This window comes from Cicer arietinum, chromosome 2 (assembly GCF_000331145.2).
Source record: "Cicer arietinum cultivar CDC Frontier isolate Library 1 chromosome 2, Cicar.CDCFrontier_v2.0, whole genome shotgun sequence".
NCBI classification, from domain to species: Eukaryota; Viridiplantae; Streptophyta; class Magnoliopsida; order Fabales; family Fabaceae; genus Cicer; species Cicer arietinum.
The window spans coordinates 35820337-35846940 of NC_021161.2; the positions used below are offsets into that span (position 1 = coordinate 35820337).

At 31.0% G+C, this 26604-nt stretch overlaps 2 protein-coding genes across 2 annotated transcripts in view; one reads left to right on the top strand and one right to left on the bottom strand.

The window, feature by feature from the left end:
* Nucleotides 1-206: 206 nt before the first annotated feature.
* Nucleotides 207-1232, bottom strand: LOC101488485 (uncharacterized). Its single transcript, XM_004490428.1, has 2 exons — nucleotides 1036-1232; nucleotides 207-732 (listed from the first exon to the last, which is right to left on the bottom strand). The coding sequence occupies exons 1-2, from the start codon at nucleotides 1230-1232 to the stop codon at nucleotides 207-209; spliced, it is 723 nt and encodes a 240-aa protein (XP_004490485.1).
* An 11408-nt stretch (nucleotides 1233-12640) lies between these two features.
* The window catches only part of LOC140919430 (uncharacterized), a 16266-nt gene continuing 2302 nt past the window's right edge, over nucleotides 12641-26604 (top strand). Inside the window, exons 1-3 of the mRNA XM_073365443.1 lie at nucleotides 12641-12720; nucleotides 16722-17022; nucleotides 17129-17273. Coding sequence (XP_073221544.1) covers nucleotides 16724-17022; nucleotides 17129-17273 — 444 coding nt within the window. The 5' untranslated portion in view covers nucleotides 12641-12720; nucleotides 16722-16723. The remainder of the gene's footprint in view (nucleotides 12721-16721; nucleotides 17023-17128; nucleotides 17274-26604) is intronic.

The following is a 26604-nucleotide window of genomic DNA, read 5'->3' on the forward strand; positions in this document are numbered from 1 at the left end:
CAGTTGATACTGCTTCCCTCCCAAAATCTATGAGGCATGTTCTTCCCCTTCAACATGCTTCTGGCCATGTTCACTATATTTCTGTTTCTCCTTTCAGCAGTGCCATTATGTTGGGGAGTGCCATTATGTTGAATTTCTAGAATTCCTATCACTATATCACTGCTCTGCATCATTTGAAGACTTCTAAAATTCAGATGTCCAAACCTCTAGTGCCACAACCAGTCTTCCCTCTTGATTTCTGCAGCAAAACACTGATTTTCATTGATCTGGATTTCAATCTTGAAGGTTCTATTTTTGGACGGTGGTGCCTTCAAGATAAGCCTCTTTGCACTATCAAACATCTTCATTTGTCCATTCTCTATATTCATAGAGTATCCTTTCTCCAGCAATTTTCCAAGACTTAGCATATTGTTCTTCATATTTAGCACATACAACACATCACATATGAAAGATTGTTTGCCATCCCTTCTTTGAATCAAGATCTTGCCAACTCCTTCAGTTTTTATTGTGCTGTTGTCTGCAAATATGATTCCCCTTTTCACATTCTCATCAATACTTACAAACCTATCTTTATGGCCAGACATGTGATTCGAGCACCCTATGTCAAGATACCACAATCCTAGACAATAATCCTCCATGCTTGTAGAAGCCATCAGTAACACTTCATCTAAGTCAGAACTGTCTGCCTGGGCCAATTGTGCTTCACCATCATCTCTTTGTACTTTCTTGGATCTGCATTCATCTGTAAAATGCCCATATTTTTGACAATTATAACATTGGATCCTCCTTTTGTCAAACTTCTTCTTGCAAGATGGTTTCTTGCTTTTATTATCTCTGTTTTACTGACTTCTTGAACATCCAGTCTCCTCATCTTGATCATGTTTCTAGTTCCATTTTGACCCGCCCTTCCACTTCTTGTTTTTTACTCCATCTTGATTGGACTTCTTGTTGATCTAAGCTTGCAGTACATGTGTTTGTGTGTGTGCCTCATCTATTTATTTTACTCTTAATTCATGAGCTTATGGGGAGCTTTGCAGATCTTCCAACTTCATTGTATCAAGATTCTTTGATTCTTCAATTGCCATCACTATGTGATCGTATATTAATGTTAGTGTCCTCAAAATCTTTTCAATGATCACCACCTCAGTCATCACTTCTCCATTGGCTTTCATCTGATTAGTGATTGTGTGCACTCGATTGAAATAGTCAATCACATTCTCATTATTCTCCATTTGTAGTACTCATACTTTCTTCATAGCATTGGAAGTTTGATCTTCTTGGTTTTTTCACCACTCGTGTAATACTTCACCAAGATATCCCATTCCTCTTTTGATGTAGATACCTTTGAGATCATTTCAAAATTGTTTGAATCCACACTTTGCTGGATGTAAAACAATGCATTGCAATCTCTTTTCTTGTAATCTTTGAAAGTTGTTTGTTGTCTTTCTATTGGATCCGCACCAAGTTGTTCATAGCTATATTGAACAATCTCAAACACTTCTTGAGCTCCCAACAACGATCTCATTGATGCAGACCACTTCTCCAAGTTCTTCCCATCAAGAATTGGCAAATTTGATGGAAATCCTCTTTCATTCATGTCTTATTTATTTTCTTTCACTCACACTTGTGTTTCCCAATTTTTGTTTTCCCCTCACACTTGCACTCGTGTTTCCCAAGGTTTAGAACCCAAGCTCTTGATGTCAATTGTTGGAACACGTTGTATAATTGAGAGGAATTGAAATTGAGAAGAAAACATAAAGTTCAAAAAACAGAGATTGATTAACAGTCTTGACAGTCTTGAGAATTATCTTTTAAGCATTGCAGACTGTTCTTGGTTTTTAAGACTTTTATAGAAGTAGTTTTCCATTGAATCAGTTACAACAAACTTAACAAACTTCTAACTATATTTTAATCAACTTCTAACCATATTCTAACTAACTATTTACAAATCAATTTTGAAATAAATTTAACGAAAACGATGTACACATGTCATAATTAAAAATTGAACCTTCATATTCTTAAATGATATCCATACCAAAATGATTCACGTTTGTACTGAAAATTATTTTAAATAAATGAATAAAATAGCTCTAGAGTCAATGTTTCCTTAAAAAAAAAACCAAATTTTATAAATAGGTACACAACTCTTTTGAACACATATTTTTCAAAATAAAATAATCAAATTTTTATTTTATTTCATTTTATTTATATTTATTTTTTCTTACTAAATCTTGTTTGATGCACTACCAAATCGATTCAAAATATTTTGAGATAGGTTACTGAATATTATTCAAAAGACAACAAATTTTCTGTAAATAATGTTTGATAATTATAAATTAAATCTTTATGTGCCTTATTTCTCAAAACAAACATTATGTACAAAATTGAATCTGAAATCAATTTTAATTCAAATATATATAAAACAAGATAAATGTAAATATATATCCCTATATATGAACGTTATTACCACAAATATAATATTGAAAAATCATAATCCTTATAAAGTTAATATTTATCTTGATATTATGATAATCAAATAACAATAATATTTATAAATGTGATATCCAAATATATTTAGTCAGATATATATTAAATAAGAAATTCTATGATCTTCAATAATAAACACAATAATAATTCTTAATTAAGGGTGCATAAATAATTGTAATTACGATATACAGAAATCTAATAATATTCTTTAATTATGGCCGCATAAATAATTGTAATTATGACACACATAAATTCAATAATAATTCTTAATTATGGCAACATAAATAAATGTAATAAGCAGCTCAAAATTTAACAAAATTACAAGACAAATTTAAAAAAAAATTATGCGATGGGCTTAAAATTTACACTAGCATCACCTACAAATGTAACACCAATCGTAGGTTTTTTAAAATTTAAAATTTGTGTTTTGTTTTTTATGAATGAATTATATATATTGTTAATTTGAAAAAAAATTGAAAACATGAATTATTTTTTTTGAAAAATTTCTATAAGAAAGTTGCCTTTACAAACTCGGCTTTCTTAAGAAAATTGTAATTTGCAAAAACAACTTATAACTAAGAAAAAAAAAGAAGGTGTTTTGAAAAGAGAGTAGTTTGATAAATTATTTTTCAAATAAGAGGTAGTGAAAAAAACCCCAATTGTAAGTTTATCTTGTAGTTAGGGACGAGAATAGGCCAAACCGACCGATAGGGATCTACGGTCTAGCCTATGCCTATGTCTATACCAGACTTTTTTTCTAAACAGATAAAGCAAGAATTTTTTTAAAAATCTATTTATTTAAAAAGGTTAGACTATAAGCCACATAATAAGCTTTTTAGGCCAACCTTTTTGTTATATATATATATATATATATTCAATTTTTAGTAAATTACACATATTAACTTTATTTAATTTTTGACATATTTAAATGTATTATCATAAAATATAATTCAAATAGAATGTATATAAAATCACATTCTTCAAAATGTGATGTTAAATATCAAAATAGAACTTAATTTCATTGACATATTAACCGTTAATCTATTTATAGATATGTTTGATTACTTATTCAAAAATGTTAAAATGAAATAGATTTTTAAATAGGCTAAAAGACCATACCAAACTTCAACTAAGGTCAGACTGAAGCCTGAAAAGTAAGCATGTGACCACAAAGTTAAAAAGTAAGCATATGATTAGAGACCAGACTCTTTTAATGCGGATCAATTATATCCATAATAGTTTTTAAAGGTTTGAGTCTATAGTCATATGATTACTTTTAATGTGGCTTATAGCCTAACCTTTTTAACTAAAAAATATGACGCTAGATGTTTTAAATAACGTGACATATGAAAACATCCATAAAATTAAAACAAAACACAGTAAATCTTTAGATTTCCACCTCAATTTTTTTTTCTTCATATTTTTAATTTAATTAGTAATATATGAAAAAATAATCAATTTAGATAGTTTTATATCATATAATTGTATGTCACATCATTAAAAATATGTCGAATGTTAAATGTTAAAAAATAATTAAAAATATGTCAAATGTTTATTTTTCTTGTTTTTCAAGGCCATTAGAAACTGTATTTATTTTTTATTGACTTAATTGCAATTTTGATCCTATATTTTAGCTGAATCATGAAAATAGTCCCCTTATTTTATTTGTCCATAGTTTTAGTCTCTTGAATAAAATCTTAGTTCTAAATTTGTGAAGTGTCATTTTTTTAATAACGTGTCAAAAAAAAAAGATGACGTGAAAGATTTTATATGAATTAATTATATTTTATTATAATTCCTAATTTATAAAGTACATTTTCTACTTTTAAAAACACATTTCTTATTTTATTACATCATTTAACTACAAAATCATTTTAAAAAAAAGAGACAAATATCTATTCTAATCAATAATCCCTAATTCCATTCTATTCTATTTCACTCCAATCCTTCTTCTTCTTCTTAGAACCACAAATCACATAATTAATTATCTAATAGCAGTAAATATGAAATGTCTTTTGAAGTAGATATTGGTTTCAGCAGTAAGTGTAGAACACATCATAGTAAGAATATTTTTTGAAATACCATTGATGAATTTGTATAGCTTGTGATTGCAACAATCACAACACTGCGATGTTTAAACTGTATATTGGTTCTAGTTTAAAGTGCATATTGAAGGAGAAGGAGAAGGTAAAAGGAGAAGATGAAATAAAATGGAATTAGGGATTAAAATAAGAATGTGTCCTTTTATTTATTTATGTTTTTGTATTTAAATGATATAATTCAATAGGAAATGTATTTTTAGAAATAGAAAATGTGTTTTATGAATTAAAAATAATAATAAAATGTAATTAATGTACATGGAATACTCCACATCATAAAAAAAATGACAGTTTATTTTAAATTTTAAACTAAAATTCTGTTTGGAAATCAAAACTAATAACAAATAAAATAAAAAGAACAATTTTCGTAATTCAGCTAAAATAAAATATCAAAATGACAATTTTTTTTTTTTATATTTAAGAAAAAGATACAACAACATGCGAAAATAAAATCAAACATGTAGATTTGTTTATTTATAAGAAACAAATATTTAAATTTATATGTAATCTTTGTTCTGGGCAAACGAACAAGGAAAATTTTGCAGGACACATATACCCGCTTTACAATATCAGAATGACAACTTAACTAATTTCCAAAGGTTCAAACAAGTATTCATGAAACAATCAACAAAACCGATAATTAACTTGAATCCGTAATCAATCTTCATAAGTAATAATAATATCCCAATAAATAAAATACTTTATTAATAACTAATTAATTTAAATTAGACATATAATCATGAAAATCAATAAATATATGAGCATGCGTGTATTAGATGTTTGACCTATAAAAAAATACTTGACTCCATAACAAAATATCTCTCAATAACTATCATGAAATAGAAGACTAGCAAAGACCATCCAACATACTTATGGATCTTTCTTATGCCTTAAATACTCTTTAGTCCCACGACTATATAATGTGTACTTTCACTCATAGTTTTTGGCCCATATCAAATTAGAAATTTAATTAATTATCAAATTAAAAATAAAATGAAATTTAATTAATTATATAATTAAAAATCAAATTAGCATTATTATTTAATGTGATGACTAATATAAATAAATAATATAATTAAATGAAGACATGTGTCCACAAAATAATATTAAAATATAATAATTAAATAAATTATTTAATAAAAGATTCTAATAACATATTCTTTACAACACATTTTCTTTTATTGATTAAAATTTATGTGAATTTCAACAACTAATAATAAGATCTATACAATTTGATAAGACCTATGAAAATTTCAATCTATAAAAAATAGTATATTAAAATATGTGTTATTTATAAAAATCATTTGCTAACTAACTTGAGGAATATATATATAGAAGGACCAAATTACGCCCTAAACTAATAAAACAAGTATTTTAGATCTCTTAAATATTGTGTAAAAAAAAAATTAAAGCATTTAAGTAAATAAGTAAAAAAATATAGTCAATTGATATAATTAAATAAATATGCATTTTTAATGTAAGAAAAAATATAAAAAATTACTATTAACATTAAAACACACCTATAAAAAATAGGTTTAACTGCAGTTTTGGTCCCCCTATTTTAGATGAATCGCGAAAGTAGTCCCCCCGTTTTGTTTCTCACCACTTTTGGTCCCCAAACAGAATTTTGGTCCAAAACTTTATGAAATTTCATTTTTTAAAGTCGCACTACACTATTTATGATCATAGATTTCAGGTACAATTGTTGCAAATGAGATCTTGAGGCATAGTGTGACTTAAATAAATACAAAAAAAAAAAAAATTCATCAAGTTTTGGACCAAAATTATGTTTGAGGGACCAAAACTGGAGAGAAATAAATTGGGGGACTACTTTCGCGATTCAGCTAAAATAAGATGACCAAAACTGAAATTAAGCCTAAAAATTATTATTAGCATTAAAACACCCTTATTATATTGTCGTAAAAAAAATTGAGAAATATATATTTATTTCTCAATTTACAATGTTATAAATTCTTCTATAAAATGACGCGGATGACAAAAAAAATATTTAAATATATTTTTGGTCTTTACGTTATAAAACTTGTTATTTAACTTGTAATCAGTTCTAGATCGAAACAATAAAGGTAGAAAGGATTGAAGGATGAAAGAATCAAAATCCCTTTATTACTTGTGCCTTATGTAACTACACTAGTTTGTATTATATATCAAATACATGATGAAGAAGTTGTTGTAACTAACTGCTAACAACCTCTAACTAACTTTTAACACTTCTAACTACCACTTTGAATTACATTTTAAGATTCTAGTGGTTAAATGCATTACTCAAAACTTACTCCTCATTTCTTGAAATTTCAATTTCTTCAATGACTTTGTGAGAATGTCAGTTTTTTGCTCATCTAATTTGCAATGTTCCAACCTCAACTTATCTTTATTCATTTGATCTCTTACGAAATGGAAACATGTTTCAATGTGCTTGCTTATTCCATGTTCAATAGGATGTTTTGCTAAATCTATTGCTGAAGTATTATCAATCAACATTCTTAATGACCCTTCATTTCTCAATCCCATGTCAATCATCAATTTTGCCAGCCATATAGCTTGACATATTCCCATTGATGCTGCTACATATTTAGCCTCACATGAAGATAAAAGCTACTATACTTTGCTTTTTTGAGCACCATGAAACTGACACTTTGTTTACCATAAACACATAACTAGTAGTGTTTTTCCTATCATGCTTGTCTCCACACCAGTCAACATATGTGTATCCTACCAATTCACATAAATAGCAGGTCATACTCAACAATTCCTTTGATGTCTCTCAAAATTTTCTTTGCTGATAAATAGTGAGGTACTCTTGGTTTTTCTTTGTATTTATGAATCAATCCTAAACTATAGAATACGTCATACCTTGTATTACACAAATACCTCAATGATCCTACTAATTATTTGAACAATGTAGAATCAATCAACTCTTCATCTCACTCTTTTGACAACACCAACCTAGTTTCCGATGGAATATTAGTGCTATTTCACTCTTGCATATTGAATCTCCTTCATACATCATTACCATACTTCTTTTGGTGCATGAATACTCCTTTTCTCATAGTGATAAACTCAATTCCAAGGAAATATGACAATACTCCCAAGTTTGACATCTCAAACTCTTCTTTCATTCTTATCTTGAATTGTGCTATTGTAGCTTCATCACATCCAATCACTAATAGGCCATCAACATAAAGACACATTATTAGTGTAGGTAAGGCTGCTGACCTTTTAACTTAAACTCCATGTTCATTTACACATTTCTCAAAATGTTGTTCCAAGAGAAATATGTCAATTATCTTGTTCTAATCCCTAGGTGTTTGTTTCAAGCCATTCAAGGCTTTTCTTAGCATGTAGACACTATCTTCCTTTCCCTTTATTTCATATTCTGGTGGTTGCTTTATATAAACTTTTTCATCCAATGGTCCATTGAGAAATGTTGACTTCACATCTAGTTGATACATGGACTAGCCTTTGTAACTAGCTATTGACACCACAAGCCTCACTGTCTCAATTCTGAAAATTGGTGCATATACTTCATCAAAATCAAGTCCAGACCTTTGAAGAAATCCTTTTGCTACAAGTCTAGCCTTGTACTTGACAAACTCACCATTAGGTTTCATTTTAATTTTATAGGCCACTTCACATCAAATTGTCTTCTTTTCAAAGGTAGTGTCATCAACTCCCAAGTTTTGTTTCTTTTAATGGACTTAAGTGCATCTTCCATTGCTAGTCTCCAGTTTCGATCATTTAAGGCCTCATTACAACTTATTGGTTCTGATTCAGCAAGTAATGCAAAATGCATCAACTCTCGATCTGCATTGACTACTGTATCAAATACTATTTCATAATTGTGCAATATTACAAAAGGTTGTCTAGTTCTAATAGGCCGTCTTACTGGTTTTGGATCTGGTTGTGCTACTAGGCATGGTTCTTGATCATCCTCAAGATCAGTTATCACTGCACCAATGGAGCTGGTTATACATGCCCAATTCCATCATTTAGACTCATCCACTAGTACATCTCTGCTTATAACAACTATTTTTGTTGTTGGGATCATAGAGCGTATAAGCTCCAGTTGATTCATAACCCTACAAAACCATTTGTTCAACTCTATCATCCGACTTCCCTTTGTTTTGAGCATGCACATGTTTAAAGCATAATGAGCTAAATATCCTTAGGTGACTCACATTTGGTCTCTTACCAAACCAAGCTTCTTCTAGAGTCTTGTCACCCAATATTTTTGTAGGGCATCTGTTTAAGATGTAGACAACAACTGATACGGCTTTTCCCCATAACTTATGAGGTAGCATCTTTCCTTTTAGCATACTCCTTGTTATGTTTAAGATGGTCTATATCCTCCTTTACGAAGCACCATTATGCTGTGGTGTGTAAGGTGTAGTAAACTCATGTATTATCCCTTCTTTTTCACAAAAATCATGGGATTTATACTCACCACCTCCATCTGTTCTAACACCTTGATACCATAACCACTTTATTTTTCTACCATTAGTTTAAATTTTGTAAACACATCAAACACTTCACTCTTCCTTTTAATTTGATAGATCCATATTTTCTTTTTAAATTCATCAATGAATGAAACAAAGTAGTTATTACCTTAATGAAGCCTTCTCAAATGAACCACAAACATTAGAAAAGATTACCTCTAATTTCTTTGATGATCTAGTTGGAGCTTCAGACTTAAATGAGTTCCTATGCTGCTTGACCTAATAACATTCTTCACACAACTATTTTGGTACTTGAATTTCAGGAAGTCCTTGCACCATGTTCTTGCCCTTCAACATTTGGAGACTTCTAAAATTCAGATGTCTAAATCTTTGGTACCAAAGCTAGTTATCACTCTCGACTTTAGTAGCCAAACACTGATTTTCACTAATTGGAATCTCAATCTTGAAAGTTCTATTCTTGGAGAGTGATGCCTTCAACACTAATCTTCTTGAACTATCAAACATCTTCATTGGCCATGCTCCATCTTCATTGAGTATCCATTCTCCAACAATTGTCCAAGACTCAACAAATTATTCTTCATGTTTGGTACATAAAGAACATCACATATGAATGATTGCTTACCATCTCTTTTTTGAATCAATACTTTGCCATCAACCTCAACAGTCACTCTGCTCTTATCAACAAATTTGATCTCAATTTTCACCTTTTCATCAATACAAACCATTCTTTGTGACCTATCATGTGGTTGGAGCAACTTGTATCAAGACACCATAATTCATAACACTCATCATCTGAATTAGTAGTAGTTGGTCACTAGATATATCCTATAGATCTATCAATTAATTATAGTTAGCCACTAGTCAGTTAATTGATTAAAACATGCAAAGTTTGACCATCCCAAACATGTAAGTAAAACAATAAAATAATTTAATTGAGATAAACAATAAAATTTCAAAATAAAACTAAGACCACAATCTTAGAAGAGAGTAAATTTTACCAATTTGAATTATCTTATGATCACTTATGTCAATATGAGAAATAAATAAGAAGAAGTATTGATCAAAACCATAAAATCAATTTAAATTGAGGGTAAATATTTTCTTTATCTAATAAACTAAAAACTAATAACCTATAAAATAATCGTGCATACTATAAGAAAGTGATGATTCTCGAAGGTTGTAACCACCGTAATATAACACATGCAACAATTCTCCAATCGTCATAGATTTATGTGTTACGATGCCCCTTTTTGATGGTTCCAAAAACCGTTGTTCCAAACGCCTCTGAGTACATTTTGCAACGGTTCAAACTACCTTTAAACGCACATGCTTTTACTTTTTTTCGTATAGGGCATTACAATGGATTCCATCTACCGGTCACAAACATACTTTTTTGTATTAAACTCTATTGCAAAGGTTTCCAACTGTCCCATGTACTTATTTTTAAAAACTTACGTAAATAACAATTAAACTTTGTATTGTCCAGATATTAGTCAACATGATATTCACTACAAAAAAATTACAGTGAGAGAGACATTAGATTTTTCATCACATTGTCTAAGTATTGGTACAAAGTATGAAATATTGATGGAACTCTCTAGAAGGGACATAGAAGCAGGAAGGAATTAAACTAGACCTTGAACATATTTTCTTGTTCAAATAACAATAATGATAAAAGACATTTATAATAATAAATACCACTTGTGTGTTGATTTATCAATTTGTACTAATTGCTTCAACTATATTTGTACATAGGAGAGATGTTGGTAGGACTAACAAAAACACTAGTTTTTTAGAAATAGAAAAACTTGATTATATTCTTTAGTTTTTTAATTTTTTTTATAAAGTCTGAAAAGAAAATCGGATTTTCATATATAAATAAAAAAAGCATAAACTTAAAATTTGATTTCACTTTTAAAGGTAGTATTAAACTTTTAATTAATAGTGCTTTTTTTTTTTTTTTTTAATTATATGAGATTTTTTTATCCAATTATAAAAAAGTTGTGAATTTTAAGGTGTATTTTTTGACTTAAAATGATTACTATTGATATTTTTGTTTGTATTCAATTTTTCTTTACTTCTACTTTATATTTGTTTTTGTATTTAAAGTTGGCTTTCCTCATCCAACTAATGTTTACTGCAATTATTTCAGATTCTCATCTTGTTTAGTTATTTTTACCTTCCAATAGTATAAATAGTCTTCACCCTTTTTTACATTTTTATCATAAGTCATTTTTTCATCAAATGATTCTTAGAGTCTCTTTTCCCTTTTTTATCCTATTGTTGTATGCCATATTTTTTAGCAAATTTTATTTTGAAGGCCTTTGTCTCAACGGTGAAACCTCTTTCAAGGATTAATTCCTTCCCAAACAACAGATTGCAAAGGTAAATATAGGTTGTAAAAAACAAACCAAATAACCCAAGCAAATCCGAACACCAATGGCTGTCCTTGGGAGCATGATAGTCGGACTGATTCCATTCGACTATCATAATATGAAGTTCCCCATGATAGTTGGTCTGATGACATGGAGTTAGATACTTTTTACTTCATTCCAATAGTCAACACCCTTAAGGGTGATTTTCATCTTGGGGATGTCTCCATCCACTACAAGAAAAATACCATTTTGTGGCCGAATAAAATCCTCACAAATTAGTGACCGAAAAAGCCCTCACAAATGTCAAAATTGAAATTGGTCTTTATTTGTGGCTGAAAAAGCCCTCACAAATTTTTAAATATTTAACTTGATTTTGTAGCTGCCTAAGCCCTCACAAAATCACAACATTGTGATTTTGGGAGGGCTTAGGCAGCCACAAAATCCAGTTAAATATTTAGGAACGCGCACGTGGCATTTGTGGCTGCAAAGGCCGCCACAAAGGAACGCGCACGTGGCATTTGTGGCTGCAAAGGCCGCCACAAAGGAACGCGCACGTGGCATTTGTGGCTGCAAAGGCCGCCACAAAGGAACGCGCACGTGGCATTTGTGGCTGCAAAGGCCGCCACAAAGGAACGCGCACGTGGCATTTGTGGCTGCAAAGGCCGCCACAAAGGAACGCGCACGTGGCATTTGTGGCTGCAAAGGCCGCCACAAAGGAGGCCCAATCCAGCTGGATTTTGTGGCCGCTTAGGCCGTCACAAAGGATTGTACCGTTGGCATTACTGGCGGCAAAGGCCGCCACAAATGGAGGCCCAATTACTGGCGGAAAAGGCCGTCACAAAGCATTTTACCGTTAGAATTACTGGCGGCAAAAGCCGCCACAAATGGCATTATAGCCGTTGGCTTTTCTGGCCGCCCAGGCCGCCACAAATATCAATATATCCGTTGGCATTGTGGCTGCTTTAGCCGCCACAAATGCTCAACCTGAATCTATATATATTTTTCTCCCCTCCTCCTTCATTTTTTCACATCCAACTTCTCTCTACAACCTCATTCTAACCATTCTCTCCTCCTTCTCTCTACACAAAATTACTCTTAAGCTTCATTTAAATTTGGTAAGTATAATTATATTATATATGTAGTTTTATAATTTTATTTTTTAATTTGATATAACTAATTAATGTTATTGATTTTTATTTTTACAGTGCTTGTTAATTATTTCGAAGACTTGCAAGCATATCGTACGTGAGTGAAAGCTTGAAGTCAGACGCTACTCGGCATCAAGTTAGTATTTTATATATTTTAAATTTAGATTAGTAAATATATATATTATTTTTAAAATATAGATTAGTAATATTTATATTTAGATTAGTTTTATAAATTTATTTTTAAAAAAATAGAAATGATGTTGTTTACATATTAATATATGATAAATTAAAGTTTCAAACCACGGTTAAAATATATTAGTTTTAATATAATTATTATTTAAAAAAACATTATTAAAATTGATGATATTATTATTTTTTGTTATAAATAAGTCTTGATTATTAGTCTTGATTTTTAAAAAAACATCATTTAAAATTTTATATAGGTTTATATATATTTATTGTATTGATATATATAATTTATTGTATTGATATATATATTATATTGATAATAATATATTATATATTATTGTATTGTATTGATAATAATATATTATATTGTATTGATATATATATATAATTTTATTTCGGTTTATATATATTTATTGTATTGGTAATAATATATTATATTGTGTGCAGATGCATGCTCCCCTAATTGACATATAAATATGTCAAAATTTATATATAATGCTTTTGAAAAATAAAGCAATTAATATATAAAACATCGATATATATATATATATATATATATATATATATGGATTTATACCGTAGTTGGATGTACGATAGGAATTTTCCTGGAAGAAAGGGTCTTAAACAACGTTTTGCTAACAAGGTTGAAGACTTTCTGAATTTTGCGAGAGTGCAACAAATTGTCCAAGATGAAGGGGGAATGAGATGTCCATGTTGTTTATGTCGATGTAGACGGTTTAAAAGTGAAGATGAAATAAGAGTGCATTTGTATGCAGATGGATTTATGCCTAACTACTGGATTTGGACTAATCATGGAGAAGAGTCTCCAGCGGCGCCTAATACTAGTACATCTATGGAGAATTATAACACAGGTCCTTCAAGTAGTACTACCATGTTAGGTATAGATTATTATAACTATCAACACTTTGAGGCGATGAATGATATGATCTCGGATGCTGTTGGGGTTAATTTGTCATTCAATGAAGATCAATATGACGATACCGATGGACTTCCCAATGAAGAAGCTCAGAGATTTTATGGTCTTTTGAAAGAGACAAATAAACCGTTGTTTGAAGGTTCTTCAAACTCAAAGTTATCAATGTGTATTAGACTATTAGGTCTAAAGTCTCAATTTCATGTTCCTGACTTAGCTTTGGATTTGATGACTAAAATGATGCTAGACGCAACACCTGTTAGAGATGGTTTTCCGCAAAGTTATTATGATGCGAAACGGTTAGTGTCAAAGTTAGGATTAGGTGTCAAGAGGATTGATTGTTGTGTTAAAGGTTGCATGTTGTATTATGACAATGAATTTGGTATGAATGATGCTAACTTAGTTGAATGCATGTTTTGTCAACAACCAAGGTATCACCAAAGGAATAATTCTAGGGTAAGTAGGGGAAAATCAATTCCAAGGAAAGCAATGTTTTACCTACCTATTGTATCAAGATTGCAGAGATTGTTTGCATCAATACAAACTGCAGGAAATATGACGTGGCATTATGAGAATATAAGAAATTCAAGCGAGTTGTATTATGACAAAAGCATTTACTTTAAAATTTGGCGGGAAAGCATCGCGGTTTGACTCGCATCATAGGTTTTTACCTGCTGATCATGCATTTAGAAGGAACAAAGCTGCATTTATGAAGGGTTATGCAGAAAGTCTAGGACCCCCGCTTAAGTTGACATCAGAACAATTGGAGAATAAAGTAAAAGATATGCCAAAGGTACATGTTGTTAATGGTGTGGCCTGTAAACCACAAGGTTATGGACAATGGCACAATTGGACAAAAAGATGTATTTTTTGGGATCTACCGTATTGGAAAGATAATCTTTTGAGACATAATCTCGATGTTATGCATATTGAGAAAAATTTCTTTGACAACATATTTAATACTGTGATGAATGTGAAAGGAAAAACAAAAGATAATGACAAAGCCAGAAAAGACATAGGTATATATTGCAGACGACCAGATTTGTTGTTGGTGGAACAAAACGGCAAGACCCTAAAACCTCGTGCGAATTACACTTTATCTACTGATGAAGCCAAATCTGTTTATCGTTGGATCAAAGAGCTGAAGACGCCTGACGGTTATTGTTCTAATTTGGCAAGATGTGCTGATGTGGAAAATGGGAGGATGCATGGGATGAAAAGTCATGATTGTCATATATTTTTAGAGTGTTTACTTCCTATTGCCGTTAGTGCTTTACCGACACATGTATTGAACCCACTTATTGAAGTGAGTCAATATTTCAAGAATTTGTGTTCTTCAACACTCTATGATAAAGATCTCATCAAGATGGAAAATGACATTCCGATCATTCTATGTAAGTTGGAGAAAGTATTTCCTCCTGGGTTTTTTGATTCCATGGAGCATCTCTCAGTGCATCTTGCAAGTGAAGCTAGGCTTGGTGGACCAGTTCAGTATAGATGGATGTATCCATTTGAAAGGTGATATATATATACATATACTTGATTTTCAATATACTTCAACTTATATATACATGGAGCTTATTGTACATCTCTTTGTATATTATAGGTTCATGGGTTATTCAAAACGGTCGGTGAAAAACAAAGCTAGAGTTGAGGGCTCAATTTGTTCATCTTACCTTCACCGTGAAACAACACACTTTTGTTCTCATTATTTCAACAACGAAACGTTGTCACCAGTTAACGGAAGAAACGCTACTGATAGTGTTATACGTCATCCACATGCTTTATCAGTTTTTTGCTTGTCTGGTCATCATGCTGGTAGGGATTTTCCGATTTTCTGGCCAAGCGACAAAGTATTTAATGCGGCACATGTTCACGTTTTGATTAACTGCACCGAAGTTAAACCATACATTGAGTACGTTTCAAATTTCTCTTCATATTAATTATATTTAATTATATGATTAAATTGATATTCACCATATATATGGTCATCGATCAGGGCATTTTTAAATACGGGACAATCATCTGATGATATACATTCAAATTTCCCATTATGGTTTCAACAACAAGTGCATCTCGAAGAACAAACTCCTATCAACATCCACTTAAGGCACTTATCTATGGGCCCGAGTAGAAGTTTCAAAGAATGGCACACCTATTACGTCAATGGATACAAATTTCACACCGAATCTTGGACTGAAGGAAAAGAAACAATTAATAGTGGAGTTTGTATGAAAAGTGTCTCTGATAGTGGTGTAGTAGAAGATTTCTATGGCATAATTGAGCATATTTACGAAATTGACTACACGTTCCTAGATTATGCGAAAAAAGTGGTGTTGTTTTACTGTAAGTGGTTTGATCCATCTAGCAGAGGAACTAAAATAAATTTGATATCCAATACTGTAGACATTCGTATGAGCAAAAAATATCCACGGTTTGATCCATTTGCCCTGGCCCATAATGTAAGACAAGTCTATTATGTTCCTTATCCATCAACTGTCAGAAGCAAACAAGGTTGGTGTGCTGCAATCAAAACAAGACCAACGAGTGGAATCGAAGAAGTTGAAGCAGGTCAAAATGAAGAAGTTGCATTTCAAATGGATGAAATGTCAAATTTGGATCATGTGATTGGAGATGAGACTATTAGTCAACTTTGTCATGAGTCACACATTGGAGAAGAAGTTGATGAACAAGAAATAGATGAATTAGAGAATGATGAAGGCAATGACTTAATTCACTCATCAAATGACGACGACGATGATGACGAAGACGAAGACGAAGACAATTAATTAATTATATATATATGTGTGTTTCTATATCTATAATATTATATATTGTAATTGAAATGAACGACACCTTATATATATATTTTTATATTTTATATATATTTCTTTATTTATGTCAGTGTTATAATTTATTTATGTATACTTCATTATTAATTAATCTTATGTTAATTGTATACACACATATATTATATTATATATATGTATGGATATGGATATATATATATATAGACATGGCTTCAGTGTCGGGAGTAGGAGGATCTGCAGGAGGATCAGGAGGTTCGGATGGATCGGGAGGAACAGGAACGGCGGCAATACGAGGAATATCCAAAACATCACGTGGTAAGAAAAAAGTTGCTAAACGTGTTGTTAATGACCCATCTCTCATGCCGATGCCGTCCATTGGTACTAGTGGTGGAGCTATTCCTCTATATCCGGAGGTCCCAGTAGAGCCTTATACCTTAGACGAAATAATGGATCCCGGATGTGTTGATTGCTACAACCGCATTGTCATCATTCCAGAAGGAGATGGGTATGTAAACTATGATTGATTAAATATTTCATTATTATTGCAATGTAAATACATTATTAATTTTATTAATTTATTTTTATATTTAATTTGCATATAAACTTTGAAGATATCTTCCTTTTAAATCATCTGCAAAGGCAATTGCTGAAGTCATACAAGAGAAATATAAAAAACCATGGTTGTCTTGGGGTGAGATAAAAGAGGATAAGACACCTCAAATTAGGGAAGTTGATCAGTTTTTACATTGTTTCAAAGTAAGTCATTAGATTAATTTATTTAATTACTATTTATTTATACATTTGATTAATTTACTGAATTACTAATTATATTTTTAATATTTTTTAAATTTCAACAAACAACAGACCAAATGCACTTGGAAAAGAGAGCATGATGCCGCAGTTTTGGCTTCATTTGACCATCGCTTTTCAAAGCGTCTCTCATCTATGTTGGCTTACGCACGTAATAAGGGGGAGGAAAAACGGCCTAATTGGATTGGTGAAAATGTTTGGACTGCTTTGTGGAGGAAATGGAACACAGATGCTTACAAACAGAAGAGAGAAAAAGCAAAGACTAATAGAGCATCTGAGAGGGGTACCAGTACTCATAAGGGAGGTTCCATGTCTGCTGGAGAAATTAAATATTATATGGTAATTTATTATTATTTATAATATATATCTATTAATTTATATTCAATTAATCATCACATTTCACCAACTTATAAACTTGACATTAATTTAATATTTTAGGAAAAGCAACTTGGAAGGGAGGTCACTCAGGCTGAGATACATCGCTATCTTCATGTTAATCCTGAAACAAATGAGTATACTGATGAATTATCAAAAAATATTCAGGTAATTATTATATATTAATTGTTATATATTAATTAGACCTATAAATTATTATATATTAATTATTAACTATTTTATTTTTTTATTTTTAATATAGGAACAACTTCAACAAATCATGAAAGAATGGGATGATCATCAAGCTACTCTTCCTCCTGCTCAGCGAGCTGGTCCAGTGCAGCGGAAACAATATGAGACCGCAAGTTTTATGCACATCAGTGGTGGCAAGTACAAAGGGCGTGTGCTGGGTGCCGGTAGTTTATCATCAACCTTTAAGAAAGGTCCAACCGGCTATATTCAGACTGAGACGTCTTCTTCTTATGCTAGTACGGATCGATCTCATCGTCCGTCGATAGATAATGATCTTGACCAGTTAAAGAAGCAATGGGCAAGGGAGCAAGAAGAAAAGACACAACAGCTGATACAAGCCGCAATTGATAAATTGAATGAGGAGTGGAAACAAAAGTTTCAAGAGCAGCAGCAGCAGTTTCAGCAGCAACAACAACAATTTCAACAACAACAATTTTCATTTCCTCCTGTGTTTCATCAGCAGTTCCCGCCTCGGCCTCAATACTTGCCTCAACAACCACTATTCCAGCAACAACAAAATTACTCTCAATACTCCCAGCAACAGCAACCGCCTCCAAATTTCGAACAGCAACACCAGGATCTTCCGAACTCTGCCTTCCAGCAACAGCAGCCGCCGCCAATGTTTCAACAACAACAATATTTTCATAATTATTCGTATGTTCCGTCCTCTTCACATCAAATTCCTCAACCTCAACCAGATCATCAAACTGCATACCGACCAACTATGCCAACAGCTGGGTTGATCAGACCAGATTTAAATCAACCTCAACCAGCTAGGGCACCTCATTCGACTAGTGGTGGTGCCATTGAAGATGAAATTCAATTTCAAACCATGATGTCTCCTCCAACACAAATTCATAATACTTTTGAGGGACTTCTTTCGTCGGGCATGGCAGGAAATAATGATGGTGTGAGTGGAGCTGATCAGAGGAATTATTATGAGGATTGATGTCATCTGAATAATTTCATAATTTATTTTTGGGTTGTATGAACACATATTAATTATGTTGTCTTAGTTAATTATTGTGTGTTTAATTTTGCGTTTGTAAGACATTATTTATAAATTTTGGGTTTGTAAGACATTATTTGTTAATTTTGGAATGCATGTTTTATTTGATTTTGTGGTAATTAATTTAATTATTATTAATATTATATTTTTATATATAATATTTATTTTTATTTTAATATTTAATTTTATTTAAATTTTAATTTAATTTTAATTTTAATTTTTTTTATTTGTAATTTAAATTAATCTTTAATTATAATTATAATTTAAATATTTTATTTTAAATTTAATTTTAATTTTTAATTATATTCAGATTAGTTTATTATATATTAAATTTAATTTATAATGATATTATATTTTAAATTTAATTATAATTTTAATTTAATTATAATTTTAATTTAATTATAATTTTAATTTAATTACAATTTAAATTTAAATTTATATTAATTTATTATATATAAAATTATAATACATAATTAATTTTGAATTTAAAAAAATTAATTTTTTAATATACGTAATATTTTGTGGCGGCCTAAGCCCTCACAAAATATTTTTTTTTAATCTGGAGGTCATTTGTGGCGGTCTAAGCCCTCACAAAGGCAGACTTTTGTGGCTGCAAAAGTCTCACAAATGCCTGTCTTTTGTGGCTGTAAAAGCCCTCACAAATGCCAACCTGTTTCAGGCAATTTGTGGCTGCAAAAGCCCTCACAAAATTTTGTGACCAGCTTCTTTGTGGCTGCCTAAAGCCCTCACAAAATCCACCTGTGGCTGATTATACCCCTTTGTGAGGGTAAAAGCCCTCACAAAATGCTTGTTTTCTTGTTGTGACAATTTTAACTTGAGTTGAGCATTTCCTCGTCCCAGAAGCTTCAACTCAACCCTTCTCCAAGGTTCACAACATATCATGGTGTTATGTTCTTGAAAAGAAACCCTAAACTTCTTGAAAAAGAAGAAATTGTTTCAATTAGTTTTATGTCATTTGTACCTTTTAGGAATATTATTGAACTTCAACAATGTAAACTTTTGCACACGTTGTAATCCAATAAGATTAATGCTAACAACACATTTTCTAATACATTCTTTTTTAATTAGTTAAATTCACATGCGTCCCATCAAATTCATATAGAACTCACATGATTCAGTGAAACTTATAGAAATTTTAATAAATTAAAGAAAATATATTTTAAAAGGTGTGTTAAAAGAGTGTTTTGTTGGGACTCCTCATCTAATAAATATTATTAATTTTCTTTTATTGTGAATGACTCATTTATGTGTACCATCTCATATCTTATATTATGGATTTTAATTTCTAGCATTAATGAGTCAAATAATATTTCTAGTCGCACTATCGGCGAGAAATAACTTTTGTATCCTGGATTTTAATTTTGATCATTTCAACAACTCTATTGATCATATCTTAGTCATCCTTTGTTTAGATGATTTGATTATAGCTAAGGCCATCAATTTATCCCCCTCAAACTGACATTATTTTCACAATCTTTTTGCCCCTTCTTTCCAACTATTAGAAATTAATCGGTACTTATAAGATAAGTATCATCATTTATTTACTCTAACTACCAATTGAGCTAGTAATTGGTACCGACAGTGCATGATCTTTTCACCCTCCGCTCGTTGAAAATTAGCAATTTTTTTTTTGTCATCAATAAAAGTCGAACTTAAAACATAGAGGATAAGTACCACCGTTCATTCACTTCTACTACTTATTGAAATGTGGCTTTCTGTTATGGATGGTTATGATGTTTGGGGGCGAGTTTATGTTTTTTGTGTTGAAGATATTAAACTCAAAATTTTCAATAACTATTTTGTCTCTGACTTTGTAAAATTATCATAGTTTTGAAATATATGATCTATGAATGAGTAAATTGAATAATAGTTGTTTTATATGCGTTCTTAATATTAATTATATGTGGAGAAAATTTCGTAGCAAAATTTTCAATAAAATTGTATTTGTGTTCCGTGATCGAATACTAATTTAATCACATTTACAGTAAAAAAAATTACAGTAAAAAATTATTATCGATAAATAATTAGTGATTTATTTATATGTGGATTGAGTTATACCCATATAGATTTTTTTTCAAGAGTTGATGATGAGTATATGTATTAGATTAATTATTTGATTAATCAATTATAGATCAATAATCGATTTTTGTCATGTGTGTAAAAGGTTTTACAATGTCAACAAATCACAACTATTTATGGGCATTATTTTAGAAGTTATGATAAAAGTCAATTTTTTTTTTAATAATTCAACAATTGTAATTGAATGACAGTGTAAAAATTATTTAGACACACGGTATATATAAATTAAATTCCTTTAAAATTTTAACATTTTAATTTTAGTTCTTCTAAATATGAAAATATAACTTTTAGTCTCTGTAAAATTATTTAGCAAACAGTTTTAGTCCCTCTTGAAATGAAATATGTTTAGTCGTTCTTTAACTTTAATATTTTTGAATGATTTTTTTAAAAATATATTTAGCATATTATAAAAAATTCTTCATAAAAATTTAAAAATAAGATGAATTAAATATGAATTTTTTAAATGTGAAAAACTCAAGATAAAAGTAATGAAACTATAGAATTACAAATCAAATTTTGAACTAATTTCTTGTGGATGAACTTTTATTATTATTATAATAAACATGCTTGAAAAAGTTCATTCAAAAATATATATACATATAACATCAATGACTAAAACGACATGGTTGATTATTTGTAGAGACTAAAAATTATATTTTTATTTCACAGGGATCATATAACTTGTGAATATATCATATAACATTGATCTTAATTTTACTTAATTTATTTTAAAAAATATGTCATAGTTTCCTTAATTTGTAAAATTAAAATAAGCCCTTATTTCATAGTTTCCTTAATTTTATTTATAATTGTAATTAAATAAGATAATTTTCAAATTCAAATACAATTTAGTTTGGCACGTCATAAACATTGTAATGTCTATAAACTAGTAATTAGTTCCACGGGGATACATTTGTTTAATGATTATGTGATTCATAATTGTTATGTCCATATACACAATGGTAAGTGATTCAATATATTTTAATATCAAATAAGAGATAATACATGTTTTTCTTAACAAATTATTAATACAATATGGTTGATGGTCAATATGGGTTCATATATTTTATATTGTGTCAAATCATATTGAGATTTGTTTATTCTAATAATTAATAGCAAAAATTTGATGTAGTTTTTCTAAAGAATATACTACACTAAAAATGACATTTTATAGCGCGTCTTTTACAGCGCTTATTAAATACAAGTGCTGTTGTTTAAATATTTTTAAAAAGACGGAGGATACAACATCGTTTTTTTGACAAGCGATGTTGTATCGTCATATAGGGTCACACAACGCTTACACATAATGTTTACAAGGCTTTCTCAAAAGCGCTATAAATTGAAGCGCCCTAACATAATGTTTTATAGCGCTTTTGGAGCGCTTTAAATACAAACGCTGTAAAATATAACACTCCCACCTTATGTTATATAGCTTTTAAAGCGCTTTTTTAACAAGCGCTGTAAAATCATTCACTTTAAATAAAAATCATTTACTTTAAATAAATAAAAATAAATTTAAAACAAATTTACGAACCCTCATCTCCTCTACTCTGGGAACCCTCCTCTTCTCTACGTACTGTGCAACCATCTATTGCTCTACTTTTATAAAAAATTGGATATGTTGTCTCAGGTACTGTATTTATTAATTTGTTGTTGTCACTAAAACTAATAAATTGTTACATAATAAATCATATAAAATCTATTCTTTTTTGAAATTGGTTGATCTATTCTGTTTTGAAATCAGACTTGGACATTGGTTTTCATTTTCCAATATTAGATATGTGTACTATATATTAGTATAATGTTATCAGTAGCTTATTATTTGTGTAACTACATTTATGTAGGTCATATATTATGGGCCAGAAATGGATGTCTGTCAATCGATTGTCAAAAGAGTATAAAAATGGAGTGAAGGAGTTTGTTGAGTTTGCAGTGAAGAATGCAAAAGATCCAAATAGAGTCGTTTGTCCTTGTTTAAAATGTTGTTTTGGAAAACGCGTTAGAGAAGATGAATTGGAAGGACATTTAGTATGACATGTAAGTGATCAAAGCTATACATGTTGGATAAGACATGGTGAGAAAAAAAAGGAAACATTAATTTTGAGAAAGGTTCGACATATGCTTCAACTGATTTCGACACAGATACATATGAGTCGAACCGAGTTGAGGAGATTGCAAAAGCAGTTGAAGAAGATCTTTGGGATTGTCCTAAAATGTTTGAGAGTTTGTTGAGTGATGCAGAAAAACCATTATATAGTGGTTGTACTAAATTCACAAGACTGTCAGTGATATTAAAGTTGTATAACTTAAAATCGAGTAATGGATGGTCTTATAAAAGCTTCACAAAATTACTAACACTCTTAAAAGATATGTTGCCAGATGATAATGAACTTCCCAGTCGAACCTACGAGGTTAAACGAATTATGTGCTCTATTGGCATGAGTTACGAAAAGATTCATGTGTGTCCTAACGATTGCATTTTATTTCAAAACGAATATGAATTACTAAAGACGTGTCCGAAATGCAATGTATCCCGATATAAGAAGAAATAATCTACTCCAGCAAAAGCTGTGTGGTATTTTCCTATAATACCAAGATTTAGGCGCATGTATCGCAGTGAAGAAGATTCAAAACAGTTGACATGGCATGCATATGAAAGAATTAGAGATGGAAAGTTTCGACAACCTGCAGATTCTCCACAATGGGAAAAAATTGATAACGAGTATCCTGAATTCGGGATAGAGTCAAGAAATCTACGACTTGCACTTTCTACTGATGGAATGAATCCACATGGTCTTCAAAGCATCTCGAACAGCACGTGGCCTGTGATTTTGTTGATTTATAACCTACCTCCATGGTTATGTATGAAGCGTAAGTTTATGATGCTGTCTATGTTAATTTCTAGACCCAAACAATCGGGGAATGATATCGACGTATACATGACTCCTTTAATTGAAGATTTAAAAAATAAGTGGGAGACATGTGTGGAAGTTTATGATGGGTATAAGAAATAATGTTTCAATTTGAAGGCTATGTTGTTCGGCACAATTAATGATTTTCCAGCATATGGTAATTTATCAGGATATAGCATTAAAGGTCACTGTGCATGTCATATATGTGAAGTGCGTAGTGAAGAAGATTCAAAACACTTGACATGGCATGCAGATGAAAGAATTAGAGATGGAATGTTTCGACACCCTGCAGATTCCCCACAATGGGCAAAAATTGATCACGAGTATCCTGAATTCGGGATAGAGTCAAGAAATCTAAGACTTGCACTTTCTACTGATGGAATGAATCCACATGGTCTTCAAAGCATCTCACATAGCACGTGGCCTGTGATTTTGGTAATATATAACCTACCTCCATGGTTATGTATGAAGCGTAAGTTTATGATGTTGTCTCTGTTAATTTCTGGACCCAAACAACCGGGGAATGATATCGACGTATACTTGACTCCTTTAATTGAAGATTTAAAACGTATGTGGGAGACAGGTGTGGAAGTTTATGATGGGTATAAGAAAGAATGTTTCAATTTGAGGGCTATGTTGTTCGGCACAATTAATGATTTTCCAGCATATGGTAATTTATCAGGATATAGCATTAAAGGTCACTGTGCATGTCATATATGTGAAGTGAGTACAAATTGGATGCGGTTGAAACATTGTAAGAAGAATGTATTTCTTGGACATCGTAGATTTTTACCTTATAGTCATCAGTATCGTGGATGGAGAAATGCATTCGATGGAAAATCAGAGGAAGGTAACGCTCCTTTAGCACCGACTTGATATCAAATACTTGAAAAAGTACAAGGTTTGACCAATAAATTTGGCAAACCTTTTGCGGGAGTGCTGGTCAAAACTGGGTGGAAGAAAAAGTCAATTTGCTTTGAATTGCCATATTAGAAGTCATTGTATATAAGACATTTCCTCGCTGTGATGCATATTGAAAAAAATGTATTTGATAGTGTTATTGGTACGTTACTCAATGTTCCAGGAAAGTCTAAATATGGCATCAATGCAAGATTAGACTTGGTCGATATGGGAATAAGAAATGAATTGGATCCCGTAAAGAAAGGAAATCGCACATATCTACCTCAAGCCGTTCATACTCTATCTAGAAAAGAAAATTTTGTTTTATGTAAATTTCTCCACGAAGTTAAAGTTTCAGAAGGATACTCTTCAAACATTAAAAATTTAGTTTGTATGAAAGACCTCAAGTTAAAAGGTTTGAAGACCCATGATTGTCATATTCTAATGGAGCATTTGCTACCAATAGATATACGTTCCATTTTACCTGAAAAGTTCGACGAGCCATAACTAGAGACGGATGTATCCGATATATGAAAATATTGAAAGGGTACGTAAAAAGTAGAAGTCGACCAGAAGGTTGTATTGCTGAACGGTACATTATCGAAGAAGTTGCTGAATTTTGTACTGAATATCTGTCCAATGTTGAATCCATAAGACTTCTCATGTCTCGTCATTCGGGAAGAATATCAGGAGAAAGGATAATTGGAAAGAGACTAATGACTATATCAAGGACAGAATGGGAGCAGGCACAATTGTAGTTCCGGTACAATGATGATGAGGTTCAACCGTATGTTACAATACACATGGATCATTTATCTAGTTTGAACATTAATATATGAATCAAAATTGGATAACTCGAGAGCACAATCGAAGTTTTATAACATGGTTAAATAATCACATAAAGTAAAAGTTTTATATAGACCCCGAATCAATTTCACAGAGATTGAGGTGGCAAGCAAATGGTCCGAGTTTTCATGTCTTTTCATACACCGGTTATGTAATTAACGACTACACATTTTTTACCAAAGAACAAGATGATCAAACCACTATGTAAAATAGCAGAGTCACTCTCATAGCTGAATCGATGCATGTCTCAAGTGCAAAAGACAAAAACCCAATATATGAGAATCTATCATATTTTGGGGTTACCGAGCGCATATGGGAGTTAGACTACACAACGTTTCGTTTTCCCATATTTGGTTGCAAGTGGGTCGAAAATAATAATGGCGTTTAGATTGATGAGTTAGGGTTTTTGCTTGTCGATTTTAATAGGGTGGGATACAAAGATGCGCCTTTTATTTTAGCGTCGCAAGCTCAACAAGTGTTTTATGTCACTGATCCTACTGATGATAAATGGTTTGTTGTCCTATCGATTAATAAAATAAGTGAGGATAACAATAATGATGAAGATGTTGGTAATGATCTTTTATTTGCAACATCACAACCACATGAAATTGATTCAACTGATGATGGTTTATATCTTAGAGATGATCATGATGAGGGAACTTGGATTAATCCATCGTTTCGTATCGTTAATGGACAAACAAATGTGAATCCCACCAGAAAAAGAAAAAGGGCATATTAATGTGTTTAATTGTTTTATATAAGCCATGTAATCTGAACTGAGTTCATGTAATTTAATTGTTTGATCTGCCAGAATTGAGCATTTTAGTATTTAGTTTGAACTGTATTTGATACTAAGTTCATGTAATTTAAGTGTATGTTTGAC

Coding starts and splice junctions, on each gene's coding strand:
- LOC101488485 (XM_004490428.1), bottom strand. CDS start 1,232: ATGGAGAATAATGAGAATGTGATTGACTATTTCAATCGAGTGCACACA. Junction 733..1,035: donor ACAATGAAGTTGGAAGATCT/GCAAAGCTCCCC, acceptor AGATGAATGCAG/ATCCAAGAAAGTACAAAGAG.